This window comes from Hippoglossus hippoglossus, chromosome 20, assembly GCF_009819705.1.
Source record: "Hippoglossus hippoglossus isolate fHipHip1 chromosome 20, fHipHip1.pri, whole genome shotgun sequence".
NCBI classification, from domain to species: Eukaryota; Metazoa; Chordata; class Actinopteri; order Pleuronectiformes; family Pleuronectidae; genus Hippoglossus; species Hippoglossus hippoglossus.
In genome coordinates, this window is record NC_047170.1 from 16252428 (window position 1) to 16264960 (window position 12533).

The following is a 12533-nucleotide window of genomic DNA, read 5'->3' on the forward strand; positions in this document are numbered from 1 at the left end:
AATTAGTCCAGATCTTTTGGTGTCAATTAAAAAGTTTCAAAGTGCAAGGTGAGGTCGGTTCATCTTTGCACATTATTTGTCAAATTAGCAGCTAATACCCCCCCCCCATCTGTCACTGGCCTACAGCCGTAAGTGCTAATTGCTGATGCCTTCACAGGCAGCAGGCAGCGCTATCGATTCCTCGTCCTCGCATCTCAAACATCTCGAATGACACCGAGGAGCCAGCGAGCGGCCCAACCTGCACATCACGGGGCGGCACACAGCAGGGGGGGGGGGGGATTTACTGAGAGGATGCACGTACATGCGACGCACATACTGCTGCACTCGCACTTAAGTGGAAAGAAGAACTGCCGGGGCTGTAACACGTGTGGACAGGTGACAAGTTGTTCGTGCCGACGGAGGGGGGGGCGAGAAAATGTGCTCGCTTAGACGAAAACTCCCGCGTCAGCAGATGTAATTAAATCTGGGGTTTTAAAAAAGCAAAGATTAAGTGTGTGTTTAACAGATCAATAATGATGGACAGAGAAGACAAAGAAGATTAATCAAAGTGCTCAGAAAAGGGAGCACTTAGCCGAGCAATTAATACGTCAGGGGAAACCTCGCAGGGACCAAAAAAAATCTGTTGGAATAAATGTAAGAAAGGCTTTCGAGAGCTATTACTTAGGATTATCGCCATTGATTTTGTCTATATCTGTGTGCGGGTTTGACGTTAATATCCCTATTGATTAACCGCTTGTGAGCAGCTTCTGATAGACACCCACTCACACGCCGCGTCTCGTAAAACTTTCAGCTCCGGGTTTCATTACAGTGTCCGGACTGTTCCCTCATTTCCTCAAGGAGGGTTATGGACATCGATCGGCTCCGGGTACAAACGCATAAGTTCAGCCCTGATGAAACGTGTCACAACTTTTTTAATAGCGTAATAGTGCATCAAAAACAACTGGGACTGGGAGTCAATATGGCCGCCGGCCAGGACGAGCTAATTTCTTTGGCTTTGCATCAGATGTTTTGCATAACATGACTCGAGCTGACTGACAAAGAAAAGTCGGAGGGAAGAGCACAGACAGGGGAAGCAATGGAAGTCAAGCTCTGTGGTAATGATCCCTGCAAACCACTGAAAGGGTGAAGAGCTGCTTTCAAACATGCACTGAACTCCAGACATTGTCCGGACACTTCTGGAGGGGCTGGATGTGAGAACAGAAATGTCAGAATCAGTTGCTATGGAAATTTCCCCGGACCTTCTTCTGCCAGCCGCCTCGTAAAATGTCCTGAAAACGTTTTGAGTGAGCCCATGTGAGGATTCAGGAGGGAAAATGTCTGAAAAATGACAAAAGTGACATTTCCAACATGGGACGGATGCGTAACACTGAAGTCTTTCCCCAATCACAGGCACAGACAGTCACGTAGGGTAGAATAATCTGACCCGAGTTTCAATAGACTCGGGCTGGATATCCGGATCTATACAAACGTCTCAGGATAAAAAAGAGGAGAAGATAGAAACCTACACGTGGAAGATGTCAAAGATAACATCAATTTGGAAAGACGTCACGATAGGAGAGCTGTTGGTGATTGAGGATGTCACCATTGCCAATGTGTTGTAAATAAACACACTATGCTTTTTACCCAACTGTTGTTGTGAACGAGTCTCACCTGGAAATGCTCGGACATATTCTCCAGAGACATTCTCCACAGTTCACGTCTAATGTAACTGTACGGAGTTGTTGTCCTGAATGTAAATCACCCGTCTGGTCCCTGTTACCTAATGATGACAGCTAATGGTAATAACTGCAAATTAAAGGCTTCCTGCTTTTTCCATTTTGATTATGACGATTGCTGTTTGCTGTGGTTTTGTGCCGGACCCACAGGATCTGCAGACTCAGTCTCCTGCATCGTGCTTTGTTTCTGGCTCTAGTGAAGCAGAAAAGGTGGGCTCTTAGTGGATATCCTGGGGGGGGGGGGGGGGGCTTTTCTGGGTGGGGGGCTTACTCTCTCTTTTCTCTGTGTTCAATTAGGAAATCAAGCAGCAACTCTGTCTTAAACCATTGCTCTGCTCTGTTCTCCTCACAGCACTATCGATTTAAGAGTATATATATATACTCTGCACTATTGATTGCTATATATATATATATGTTTATTATAATCATGTAGCATTCTTACAGATTGAATGATTGAATAATAGACTAAAGCTCTCAGAGTAGTTTTTCCCCAAAAGAAATCTACAGAATCTGATATAATGCCTGTTCTTACCACCATGAATGAGATATTATCACTTTCCGCACTTTCAATGTAAATTAAATTATTTTCCTTTTCTCATATTATTGCATCCATTTTCTGTTTTCATGCTTTTATTTGTATTTCCATGCTGCAGCCTCTGTTAACGAACGTTTTGACGAATGACAACTTCCTCCGTCCTCCATATATTATTAAAAATGATTCATCCCTGCACAATAACTGCAGCATGGCCCATATAACAATTGATTAGAAAATAAGCAAAGCCCAATTATTATTTGGGGTTGTGCACAGAAAGATGGACGACATGACAGCTCCTCAAAAGTGAAGCCAAAGGATCTTGATGAGCCCCTGGTTCATTTTTTACATTAGTCGAGAACGTACGTGTGATGCAGTGCGGCGCCGCTCCTCCATCACTTCGGCTCCAAACGGCGTCAAAACACATAATGTTTTTTAAACCAGAGGAAGTGGAGACTCGTCCATCTTTATTTTTCAGTCTATGATAAAGATGGAAGACATGACAACTCCCTAAAGTGAAGCCAAAACATCTGGACACCCCCTGGTGGCTGGCTGCAGCATAAGTCATGAATCCTGCCTCTTCGATGATAATGAATGCGACATGGGTGAAATTAAAGAAATTTGTTTTTGTCGTCTACATTCTACAGCCTGCGTTTTGACCAATGGCGAGCTCCCTCCTCTGCCACCACCCCTCTACCTCTTCTATGTTTTGCCGCGTCACCCTCTTTAAAAAAACCACCGGCACACTACCCGCGACCACTGAAACGAAAAATGATGGAGGAGGCTCCACAAACTGAGTTGCTCCTTATTTGTCACCAGCCTCCACGCAGAGACAACTGCAACACTGATGCATGGAGAGTCGAGCTGAAATGCTCGGTCAATTAATGAATTGGTCACATGCTGCACTATTAATCATTCATGCCTCTCAAAATGTGAGAATGCGCTGCTGAGTGAGTTGCATTTATTTGGTGGGACTGCTCCAGGTCTGGGAGTCGTCCAAGATGCTGATTGGATCCGACGGGACCTGAGAGGAGCTGAAAATCACCTGCACTCAAACTGCAGCTTCAGTCGGGCAATCAAAACACCAACAAATTACTGACTTGGCCTAATGGCGGAGGAGACAGTGCCCATTACAGCATTTGCGTTGGGAGGCAGCCACACTTGATATTGATTTTTTTTCTTTTTCTGAGTAAAACTCAGTAAATATCACTGTAGAAACTCTGAAAGACATTTAGGCTACAGAGAGAAGTTCATTTAAACTCTGAAATATTTGTAATAAAAGTGAACTTGTCAGGTGGAGTTTTTGCAATGAATCAAAGACAGTGAAACGGATTTGGACTTTGAACTAGAAGAGTAAGAACACAGCTCATGATGTCAAATCCCTGCTGATATTGGGCTGAGTACAACCTGGACAGATCACCAGTCCATCACTGGGCCGACACAGACAAACAACCATGAATGCTCATAAATATAGAACCTTCTCGCTGGGATGCAACAATGGAAAATAAAGTTACAGGACCGAATAAAACGATGAAGCCGAGAAAATAGCCAGAAGTTAGCGAGCGATTCCAGCAGTTGTCAGAGCGAGTTTGTGCGTTTTTGGGGGGGGGTAGCTGTGACGAGAGGTCTGATGGGAGGGGGTCGGATGCATCAGCTGCATTTGACCTTTTCCAGGATCACCAACCCGAGCTTTAACAAAACAGTACGGATGCAAGAAGTCATAAAAACTGTGATTTCAATCTGACTTCTTGTTTCCGTACTGTTTAGTTTGTCACTTCCTACTTGACTTTCCTGTTGAGAACTTATAACAACATATAATCCAGTGAAACTTTTTCAATTTTCAAAGTTACACAATATGGTCAAACTGCAGATTTTTTTCAGGTCGACTCAAGGCAGAGCTGTTAATCAATTCTTCAAATGTCCTTGAATTATGAAATGTTATATTTAGTTTCTACCAAATATGCTAAATTGACTTTTTACCAAGTTGCCTGTGCCGCTCTGACCTCTGTGACATTTACTGTATTGTCCTGCGAGGCAAATCCCAGTCAACCGGCACTTCAGGCAAGTTCAAGCAAATGTTAAAGACGTAGTGGATTTGCAACTATTATTATAATGTGTCCTGCGCCGCTGCAGCATATCCTCTGTCCCCAAACCAGCTTTATATCCCACATCCGATCCAGAAAAGTTAAATTTTGTTGTTAAGAAAGACGGACGAGCAGCATCTGTAACATCACACACCTCTCACGTGCACTGCAGCTGTGCCTTAGTTTAATCATATGCAGAAATTACACTTATTTATGTTTCAAAGGCATCGGTTCAAACACGTTTATAGACTCCTCAGCCCCAGCACCGAGCCCCCTGCTGTCAGTGCTGCCACGGTCGTTGGTGTTCCTGCTGTTTGTGCTGCTGCTGCTGCTGCTGCTGCTCCGTTCTTTGTTGCACTCTCAGCTTTATCTTCTCTGTGTGTTTTCATTCCTGACTGATCCCGAAGCCAGTGGTTAATTCACAGATCAGAAATATAAAACAGAAAAACAAGAAAAATCCTTGTTTGGGATCATTTTCCTCTCGCGTGGAGACAAGAAAAGGTGTTTACAGAGCGTGAATCTACTCAGAGCGACTCCTCCTTAAGTAGGCAAGAATGTACATTTGAATAAATGTAGGCAATTCTGCAAAAGTTCAATCATCTGAGTAAAATGAAAAGCATCTTGACAACCCCAATCCGTCTGCTGAGGCATTACTGACCTCTAGTGGTGAACGCCGTCGAGTGTCATACATTGTGTAAACAGCAATAACCCTGAAATCGAGGCTCTGAGGCAACATGGTGACGTTAACAGTAAGTAAATTATAAGACACTCGACAGGGCCGGTGTTTATCAAGTGACTTCAGCGCCGACTTCACTCAGAGTTAAGGACTGTTGCCTCTAATGAGGGTAATCACCGCGGCAGAGCTTCACTCATTTCCATCACATAATTACACATTAGAGTCACATGAGGAGAAATAAATCCGCTGATTGGAAATCCAGTCAAAACAAGCCTCAGACTGGTTCTGCTGCAATCTGCTGGGATAGTGAAATCCCGTTGGACCAGATGACATCACACACCGCCACGATCAGAGGAGGGGGATGATGTCACCAGGTCCTCGCATGACGTCACTACTCTAGAAGATGCCCACACACACACACGTGTTGTAAAAAAAATCCATAGAATGCAGAAGAAACTGAATATTTAAAAAAGGTATGAGGAGTTGAAAAAAGAAAAATGAGAGCAGACATGTTCTGAACGAGCTGAAAGTTTTTGATAGTTGCATTGTTGAAATTTGTTGAAATATGCAGACGGTGTTGGCGACCAAACCCCGAAAACGACGGATATTGTAATAATAATAAAAGGAATGAAAGAAGAAACTTAAAAGTAGAGATGTTGTGAAAGAGCTGAAGGTTTTCAGATTTGTTGGGAGAATAAAGCGACCGAAAACAGAATGAGAGCACGTCCCTCCACCAAGGCCCAACAGGCTCTTCACAAAACCACTTCTAAATTCACTAGATCCACATTGTTGTTTGGATCTGCAGCAATTTGCACACACTCAAAAAATATCAGTCCCCTGAATATGACAGATGTTTTTCCATCAAGAATTATTCCCTAAATCAGTGAAAAGATTAAAAAAAAACGCCCTGGATCCAAGTTTAACGAGTTCTTCCTTCCCTAGTTTTTGAGTGTTCCTGCTAACTAAGAAATAAACACCAACAAAAGTAAACTCCATGGCAGAGGAAAGGAAAGCAGACATGACTTGAGCGAGCTGAAGGTTCTGTGGAAGTATGCAGGAGTTTGAATATTTCCAAAAACACGACGAGGTGAAAGAAGAAAGAGCTAAATTATAAGAAAACAGGAAAAGTATAGTGATGATCCCTCAAACTGCCACAAAGAAAAGACACATTATGCTGATATGAAAGTGCAAAGTGCAAAATTGCAGCTGTTCCTCCGCTTCAATAACAGACAAATCCCACAAGTGTAATAACATTTTACCCGAAGGTCGATTCAGTCGAGCTGAAATCATTTCCTTTGAGTGAGAAATCCACAGCCTGCAAATTGGGATGATCAGCACAGTAACTTTATTTAGAGACACACACAGCGACTGGTTCCACTTTTGTTCCTTTCTCGCAAATTCCGTGTCGATTCAGGCGTTATGGAATATTCTCATTTCTTCTGCACCGGAGCGTCGTCCCTCACCACCGGGAATGTTTCGATCTCCTGGATGATCCTCTTAGCGATAATGTCGTTGTTTCCTGACACCATCCTTCGAGACATCAAATCGAACGGCCCCCCTTCAAATAATCAAACAAAGCCTTTGTTAAAAGGATTATCAAAAAGATAAATCTACTTTTTAACCACAGTGTGACGCATACACACCGTCCACATCCAGTAATACTCCTCCGGCCTCTTTGACTATGACGGCGCCGGCAGCAATGTCCCAGCAGTGGATCCCGATCTCGAAGAAGGCCTCCACCGCCCCCGACGCCACCAGACACATGTTGGTGGCAGCTGTCCCTGATCCGCGCAGCCTGTCGGGACAGATCAGCCAGAGATGAGTGAATCTGAATCGGCTACGGTGAACGACAGAGAGCGAGCTGCAACCGCCGGAGCAGCGAAGGACAGGAACCAAGGTTTAAGGTTCGTCGGGGTGACGGAGAAAACTGCTGTAAAGACTATCGTTGTATATCCAGAGAGGAAATGGACATGAAACCAACATGATAGAGATACTTCAGAGGACAAAAGCAGCGTTAGATCATCAAAACTGATTCACATTTACAGATCAGACACATGGAAACAGAAACGTCCATTTTAACTAGGTACCTTCAACAAGGAGGTTATGTTTTCACCCCGTCTGTTTGTTTGACAGCAGGATTACGCAAAAACTTTGGAGGAAGTATGGGACGTTTGCCGAGAAATTTGATCTGGTCAAAGTTTCTGATCCAGGAATGTTTTTTGTCACTTTATTTACCATTGCAAAATATTGCATTTATATAATTATTCATCTATTTCGCAGGGAATAAGCCCATTTAAGGGACTGACATCTCTGAGTGTGTGCAGTTTAGTGCAGACTGATGGAATGGAAGGCGACTGCGGGGCCTTCGGGGGGGCGCTCGCTCTGCTGACTGTCACTCTGCTTTGTTTAAGAGAATAAACTCTTTGATTAGCACTAATTCACACCAGAGACCGTTCAGAGTCACGTCTCTGCGTCACGTGGGTTCCTCCCACTGCCCCCCCCCCACCACCACACGTCAGCAGGTCCTGTTTGTTTCCACTCCGATGGGAGAAGTGAACACGAGCAGATTACCACGAGATTCTGTCGCCTCATTGTCGATGCAGTAAATATTGGAACCATTTTTCTCAAGATGCAAACGTCTCTTTTCTGTTGGTTCTGGTTTCAGATTTCTGCCGACGTCACGTTTCAACCAGATTTAGACTTAATACAATGAATGAACCCCCAAATCTTTACTTAATAATACTCTTACTACAGAAGAGACTGATGTGATTGTGCACTGTGTTCATGTCAGATATTAAATTGTGCAGTTTCACAGGAGTTACACTTTTCTATGGCTGATGCCTAAATGTCTTCCAGTCTGGTTTTGTCTCGTCCACAACGTGAGAGTTAGCGATGTGTGCGATGCGAGGCCACTCACCCGTGCACGGGGATGCAGAGGATCTTCCGCATGGTGGAGAAGATCTTGGTCACACTTTCCGGCCTCCTGTCGTATCCATGTTCAGAAATGATGATGGACTTTTTGATATCTGTGACAGACGCATGTCAAACCGTCAGCGAACGTGGTTTGGACACATCAGTTCTGGACATAAAGACATTACAAACGTTACCTTTGACGTCAGACACCTGGATTAGTTCGTCGTTGCAGAAAGCTCCCTTCCCGTTCCTCGCCTTGTACATCTTGTCTTCCAAGCAGCTGTACACCACACCGAACTCCAACTAGAAAACACATCAGTTCATGTTTTAACTACGAGTTCACTACTTTTATTAACATGTGAAATGATCTGTTCTTATTCGTGACATACCTCCTTGTTGACAGCGAAGGCGATCGACACGGCCACAAACGGGAATCTGTGAATAAGCATCAGGGTTTGTTATCAAGTAGCTGCAAACAAGAGGATTAGTAAGTAAATTAATACAATATTTGGGAAGTTTTGTGCTTTGTTGATGAGATAAAGGTGAAACAAGCAGAACACGAGTTGTGCCTCCGTTTATATAGACGTACAGTATATTACGATCTTGATATTCACTCTTAAAAGTGAAATGCAACATCTTTCTGTAGAATAAAAGTTGATAAAACTCTGCTGGCGTAAAACCCCCAAAGACATTTGGCCAATATTTGGATTAAATTGTTAACAACCCAAAAAACTACAGCTCAAAAAGTGAGAGGTAAAAGTTGTTAAACCTAATTGATGAATGAGCAGATACTCTACAACTCTCATCTTACCCATGTACGAAGTTTGTGGTTCCATCCACTGGGTCTATGATCCACGTGGGTTTGTCAGTTAAGACGCACGGTTCGCCCTTCGCCACCGACTCCTCCCCGATGAAGCTGAAGGCACAGACGGACCAGAGGACCAATGAGCATGAGAGAAATGTTCAACAATAAAAAACATGCTGATTCATATCATGCATGTGTGTCTCACCAGTGTGTTCCTTCTCCAAATTCCTCCTTCAGGGACCCAATGATGATCTTCTCCACCCTTTCATCAGTTTTGGTGACGAGATCAACGGTGCAGCTTTTTGTCATCACTCGGATTTCACTGTCTCCAGCTTTTCTGATTTCCTAAAAAGAAACAGTGGATTGTTTTTATATTATTATTATTATCCAAATGTAAAATGTACATAAATCTGGATGGAAACAAACTTTCCAGATGCTCAGACTTACCGCTCCGGCTTTTCTCGCCACTTGAACAGCAAACTCAAATTCCCTCTGCCATGGTTCCCCCATTTTTCTTCTTCTTAGTTTAGGAGAGCTGCAAAAAAACAAAGTATCTGTCTTTAAAAAAATCATAAATATATAAAAGTGTAAACCTGTTGTGTGTCATTCATACAGAATGTAAGAGGAAGAAGCTCAAATTAGTGGCCTGTCAGTCATCGGCGGTGTTAACGCCCACAATCTGAGACCGACCAAACAGCAAACCTGAGATTAACACACCTCTTACGAAACAATGAGTTATGTAACACTTCCCCTGCAGCGGCCGGGCCGCCGCTCCTGCTTTGTACTAAATCACAACCACAGGCGTTGATCTTTTTAAAGTCAGAAACACTGACGGTGCAGAAGAAATGTGTGTTTAAACTGCAGTTAGTCATTTAGTCTTTGTCAACAGGCCTCGGACTTAAACATGAAGTGAGCATCTTTGTTTCTCACTGGAGGCTGCAGGTCCAATCTCTCAGTCCGTAGCCTAGTAGAGAGGTAAAAACCCAGGGCAGCAGGAGAGCCAATATCACTGATGCTTATAATGAACTTACAGCAGAAGGTGCTAATTAACGGCCACTCACACGAGTTAATCAACAGTTTCATCACCTCCTCTGTGAGGTTTGGTAACTGGAGAGTGAGAGGAAACTGTTTGGAAAGGTTTCAGTGAGTGATGATAACTGACGGGGACCGAAACATGATAATGGGACGAATACCGCAGCCTCACCCCCCACATCTGCAGGTTGGTGGTGTCTCAGTCTGGTTTTATGAAACTGAGCCAACAAACCACTTCTTTAAATGGTCACTTCACAGATTATTTATCATATTAAATAACACTCAGGACAAACCAGTTTCTCTCTGTATAGACGGCGTGAGTTCATCTGCAGCAGTGTTATTACTTCAGGACAAGACTCAGCCCCTGAACTCAAACTCTGTGCTTCACTGCCAATCTTCATACCCGTCATTTTCTGATTTTAGATATCAATCTTGCGTTGTACAGTGAAATAATATTTATGAGTTTTTGGAGATAAATGAAAGATTTTTTTAATTATATTATCTATTATATAATATATTCTATATTATGTACAGCTTAAATACATGTCATCAATGCAAAGCTGAAAAGAGAGAAACTCACCTTCTAAAGTCGGGACGTGTCGTCAGATGCGGCTCCTTGATGCAAGTGCTTTTGAGAAACCTCACTTTTAAGTTGCCTCAATGTAAAGATGAGGAACCTGACAGAGAAAAAAAGCTGCTACGCCACGGTGGGAAAAGTACTAGCACCGCCCTCACACATTTCCCCACAGGAACAAAACATTCTGCCCTCCGCAGCCCGGCCTGCAATGACATGCAGCAATTTAAGATACGGTCTCGCACATGTGAGTGGAAAATTTCAGAGCATCTTCTTAATGCTTCTGCGATGACTTGGTTGAGGAGCTGTCTCGCGAGGACACGCCCTGTGCTGAAAACATCCAGTGGAATCAAAAACTTGGAAAGACGCGTCAGCCGTACGCGCAGCAGATGACATGACCTGACATTAAAACGCTGAAACTTCCAGCCTTTCTGTGTCTGTGTCAGTTTACGTTGAGCTAAATCAGATTTCCTGAGGTGAAACTAAAACAGTTTCTTTGTCTCGGAGAAAGCAAAGCGAACATTTGAGTTCCTGACTTTAGTTCTCACATGAGATTTGGCATGATGAACAAAGCTCCTGCCAGTTTTATATTTCCTGACAGTTCCACCGGTATTGAGCCTTCCCCTTATGTTCTGTTATTGTATTCCACTGGCGGAAAAGGCTTGGGAAAGAACAGGGTCCCCTGGTGAGTCGGTGTGGATTATGCCCATTCTCTCACCGTGCCGCCTAAAAGTTGGATCAAGTCTTGACAATAGCAATGAAAGAATATATCAGATATGAAAGCATGTGGATCTCTATCTTAACTGCTTTCCTGCAGCAGGTATTGTTTTATTACTTCGATGCAGCTACTCATTAAAAACACAGAATAAAGTGTACTTCAGTCTCTGATGCTGTACCCGGGCACAGAGTTTACAGAAGGGTTACAGTCTATAGTCAGAATCATTAAGATTTTATTTATTTATGGCTTAAAAAGTGATGATAATGTTTATATGTGCTCCATTTAAAAAAACAGTTACACAAACTGAAAAATAACAAGTTAAATAAACACAATTCCTCCTTTTAAGTTGAACAAATTCATTTTTGTGTTACCAATTTAAGTATTGTTTTTAACAAACTTGACAGAAGTACAAGTAACTGAAGAAATGATCATTACAACAGAATTACAGATAGTGTATTGGACTGATTCTTCCGTCTATGCAGCACAGGCCTGGTCCGGGGCTCGTCCAGACACGAAGTTTCTTCACAGCCGCACCTTGCATAACTTGAATTGAAGTGTGTTGAAACACCCTGAGCCTGTCTGCTGTTGCACCAGTGAAATGTTTTAAGAATCGTTTCAGATCCTCTCCGTCACAGGCAGTTACCGTCACGTGGTAACAGTTTGGTTGGACGGCAATAAAACACGGCAGAAGACGTTGTCATCCTGTTACCTAATTCCCTGGATTTGCTGAAGGATGCACACGCTGTGAGGCTGAAATAAAAGAAGGAGCTCTGTTGAATCGAACAGATCAGTGCGGGGTGTCATGGAGGAGGAGGGGGGGGATTTGTTGAAAGTTTTGTTTGACTTGGAGCAGCAGGAGAGCAGTTGTCACCCTGTTGTCCCGGCTGTGCACTAAATATAAGGAGCACTCTCAAATGTTGGGAGACAGACAGAGAGAAGTAATAGAACAAGCAAAACAAATACATCAGTGCTGCCGTCTCCCTGGCAGGGTCCATTATGAATAATTTATCCGGGGGATGATGGATGTTTTGGATGTTTGGTTCTCTGGAGTCGCAGCCGTGACTGAGGCCTGCCAAGAGGCTGGAGCTGCTGAAGGTCGGCGGTGCCACCTCAAAGACGAGCAGGAGCAACAAGAGGCCACGGATACGCAGCCAGAGTTATCACAGTTCGTCCGAAGAGGAACATGAATGTCTGCACCAAATATCACGGCAATAGTTGTTGAGACCATCAATATCTGTCCGAACGTTCATGGCAAATCCTTTCAAATTTGACTGATTGAGCCACTAAAGTTTCCATCTGTAGATCCATGAAGCTGCTGTGGCTCTAATGAACCAAATTAATCATGAGGAATAGGTTATTAAAACTTGGGCATTATATTAGATGTTGACTTTGAACTGCTGTGTTTCTTTAAATTTGCTTGACTGTGTGTAATTAGTGTCACATTCTATCTGTTGAATGCAATTTCTAGCAAAAGAACAATTTAA

At 43.3% G+C, this 12533-nt stretch overlaps 2 protein-coding genes across 2 annotated transcripts in view; both read right to left on the reverse strand.

The window, feature by feature from the left end:
• Nucleotides 1–12533, reverse strand: part of impa2 (inositol monophosphatase 2) — a 26390-nt gene continuing 13857 nt past the window's right edge. Inside the window, exon 10 of the transcript XR_004612278.1 lies at nt 1–13. The gene's annotated coding sequence lies outside the window, so the exon portion shown is untranslated. The remainder of the gene's footprint in view (nt 14–12533) is intronic.
• LOC117753608 (inositol monophosphatase 1-like) lies at nt 6406–10841 on the reverse strand. Its single transcript, XM_034571781.1, has 9 exons — nt 10338–10841; nt 9173–9260; nt 8931–9070; nt 8732–8836; nt 8310–8355; nt 8115–8223; nt 7925–8033; nt 6651–6802; nt 6406–6565 (listed from the first exon to the last, which is right to left on the reverse strand). The coding sequence occupies exons 2-9, from the start codon at nt 9233–9235 to the stop codon at nt 6438–6440; spliced, it is 852 nt and encodes a 283-aa protein (XP_034427672.1). The 5' UTR covers nt 9236–9260; nt 10338–10841; the 3' UTR covers nt 6406–6437.

Excerpts from the sequence above, each read along its gene's own strand:
- LOC117753608 (XM_034571781.1), bottom strand. The coding sequence starts at position 9,235 with ATGGGGGAACCATGGCAGAGGGAATTTGAGTTTGCTGTTCAAGTGGCG. Across the intron at positions 8,356-8,731 it reads ACCACAAACTTCGTACATGG|ATTCCCGTTTGTGGCCGTGT; the intron begins GTAAGATGAGAG and ends GCTTATTCACAG. Across the intron at positions 8,034-8,114 it reads CCAGGTGTCTGACGTCAAAG|ATATCAAAAAGTCCATCATC; the intron begins GTAACGTTTGTA and ends CGTCTGTCACAG.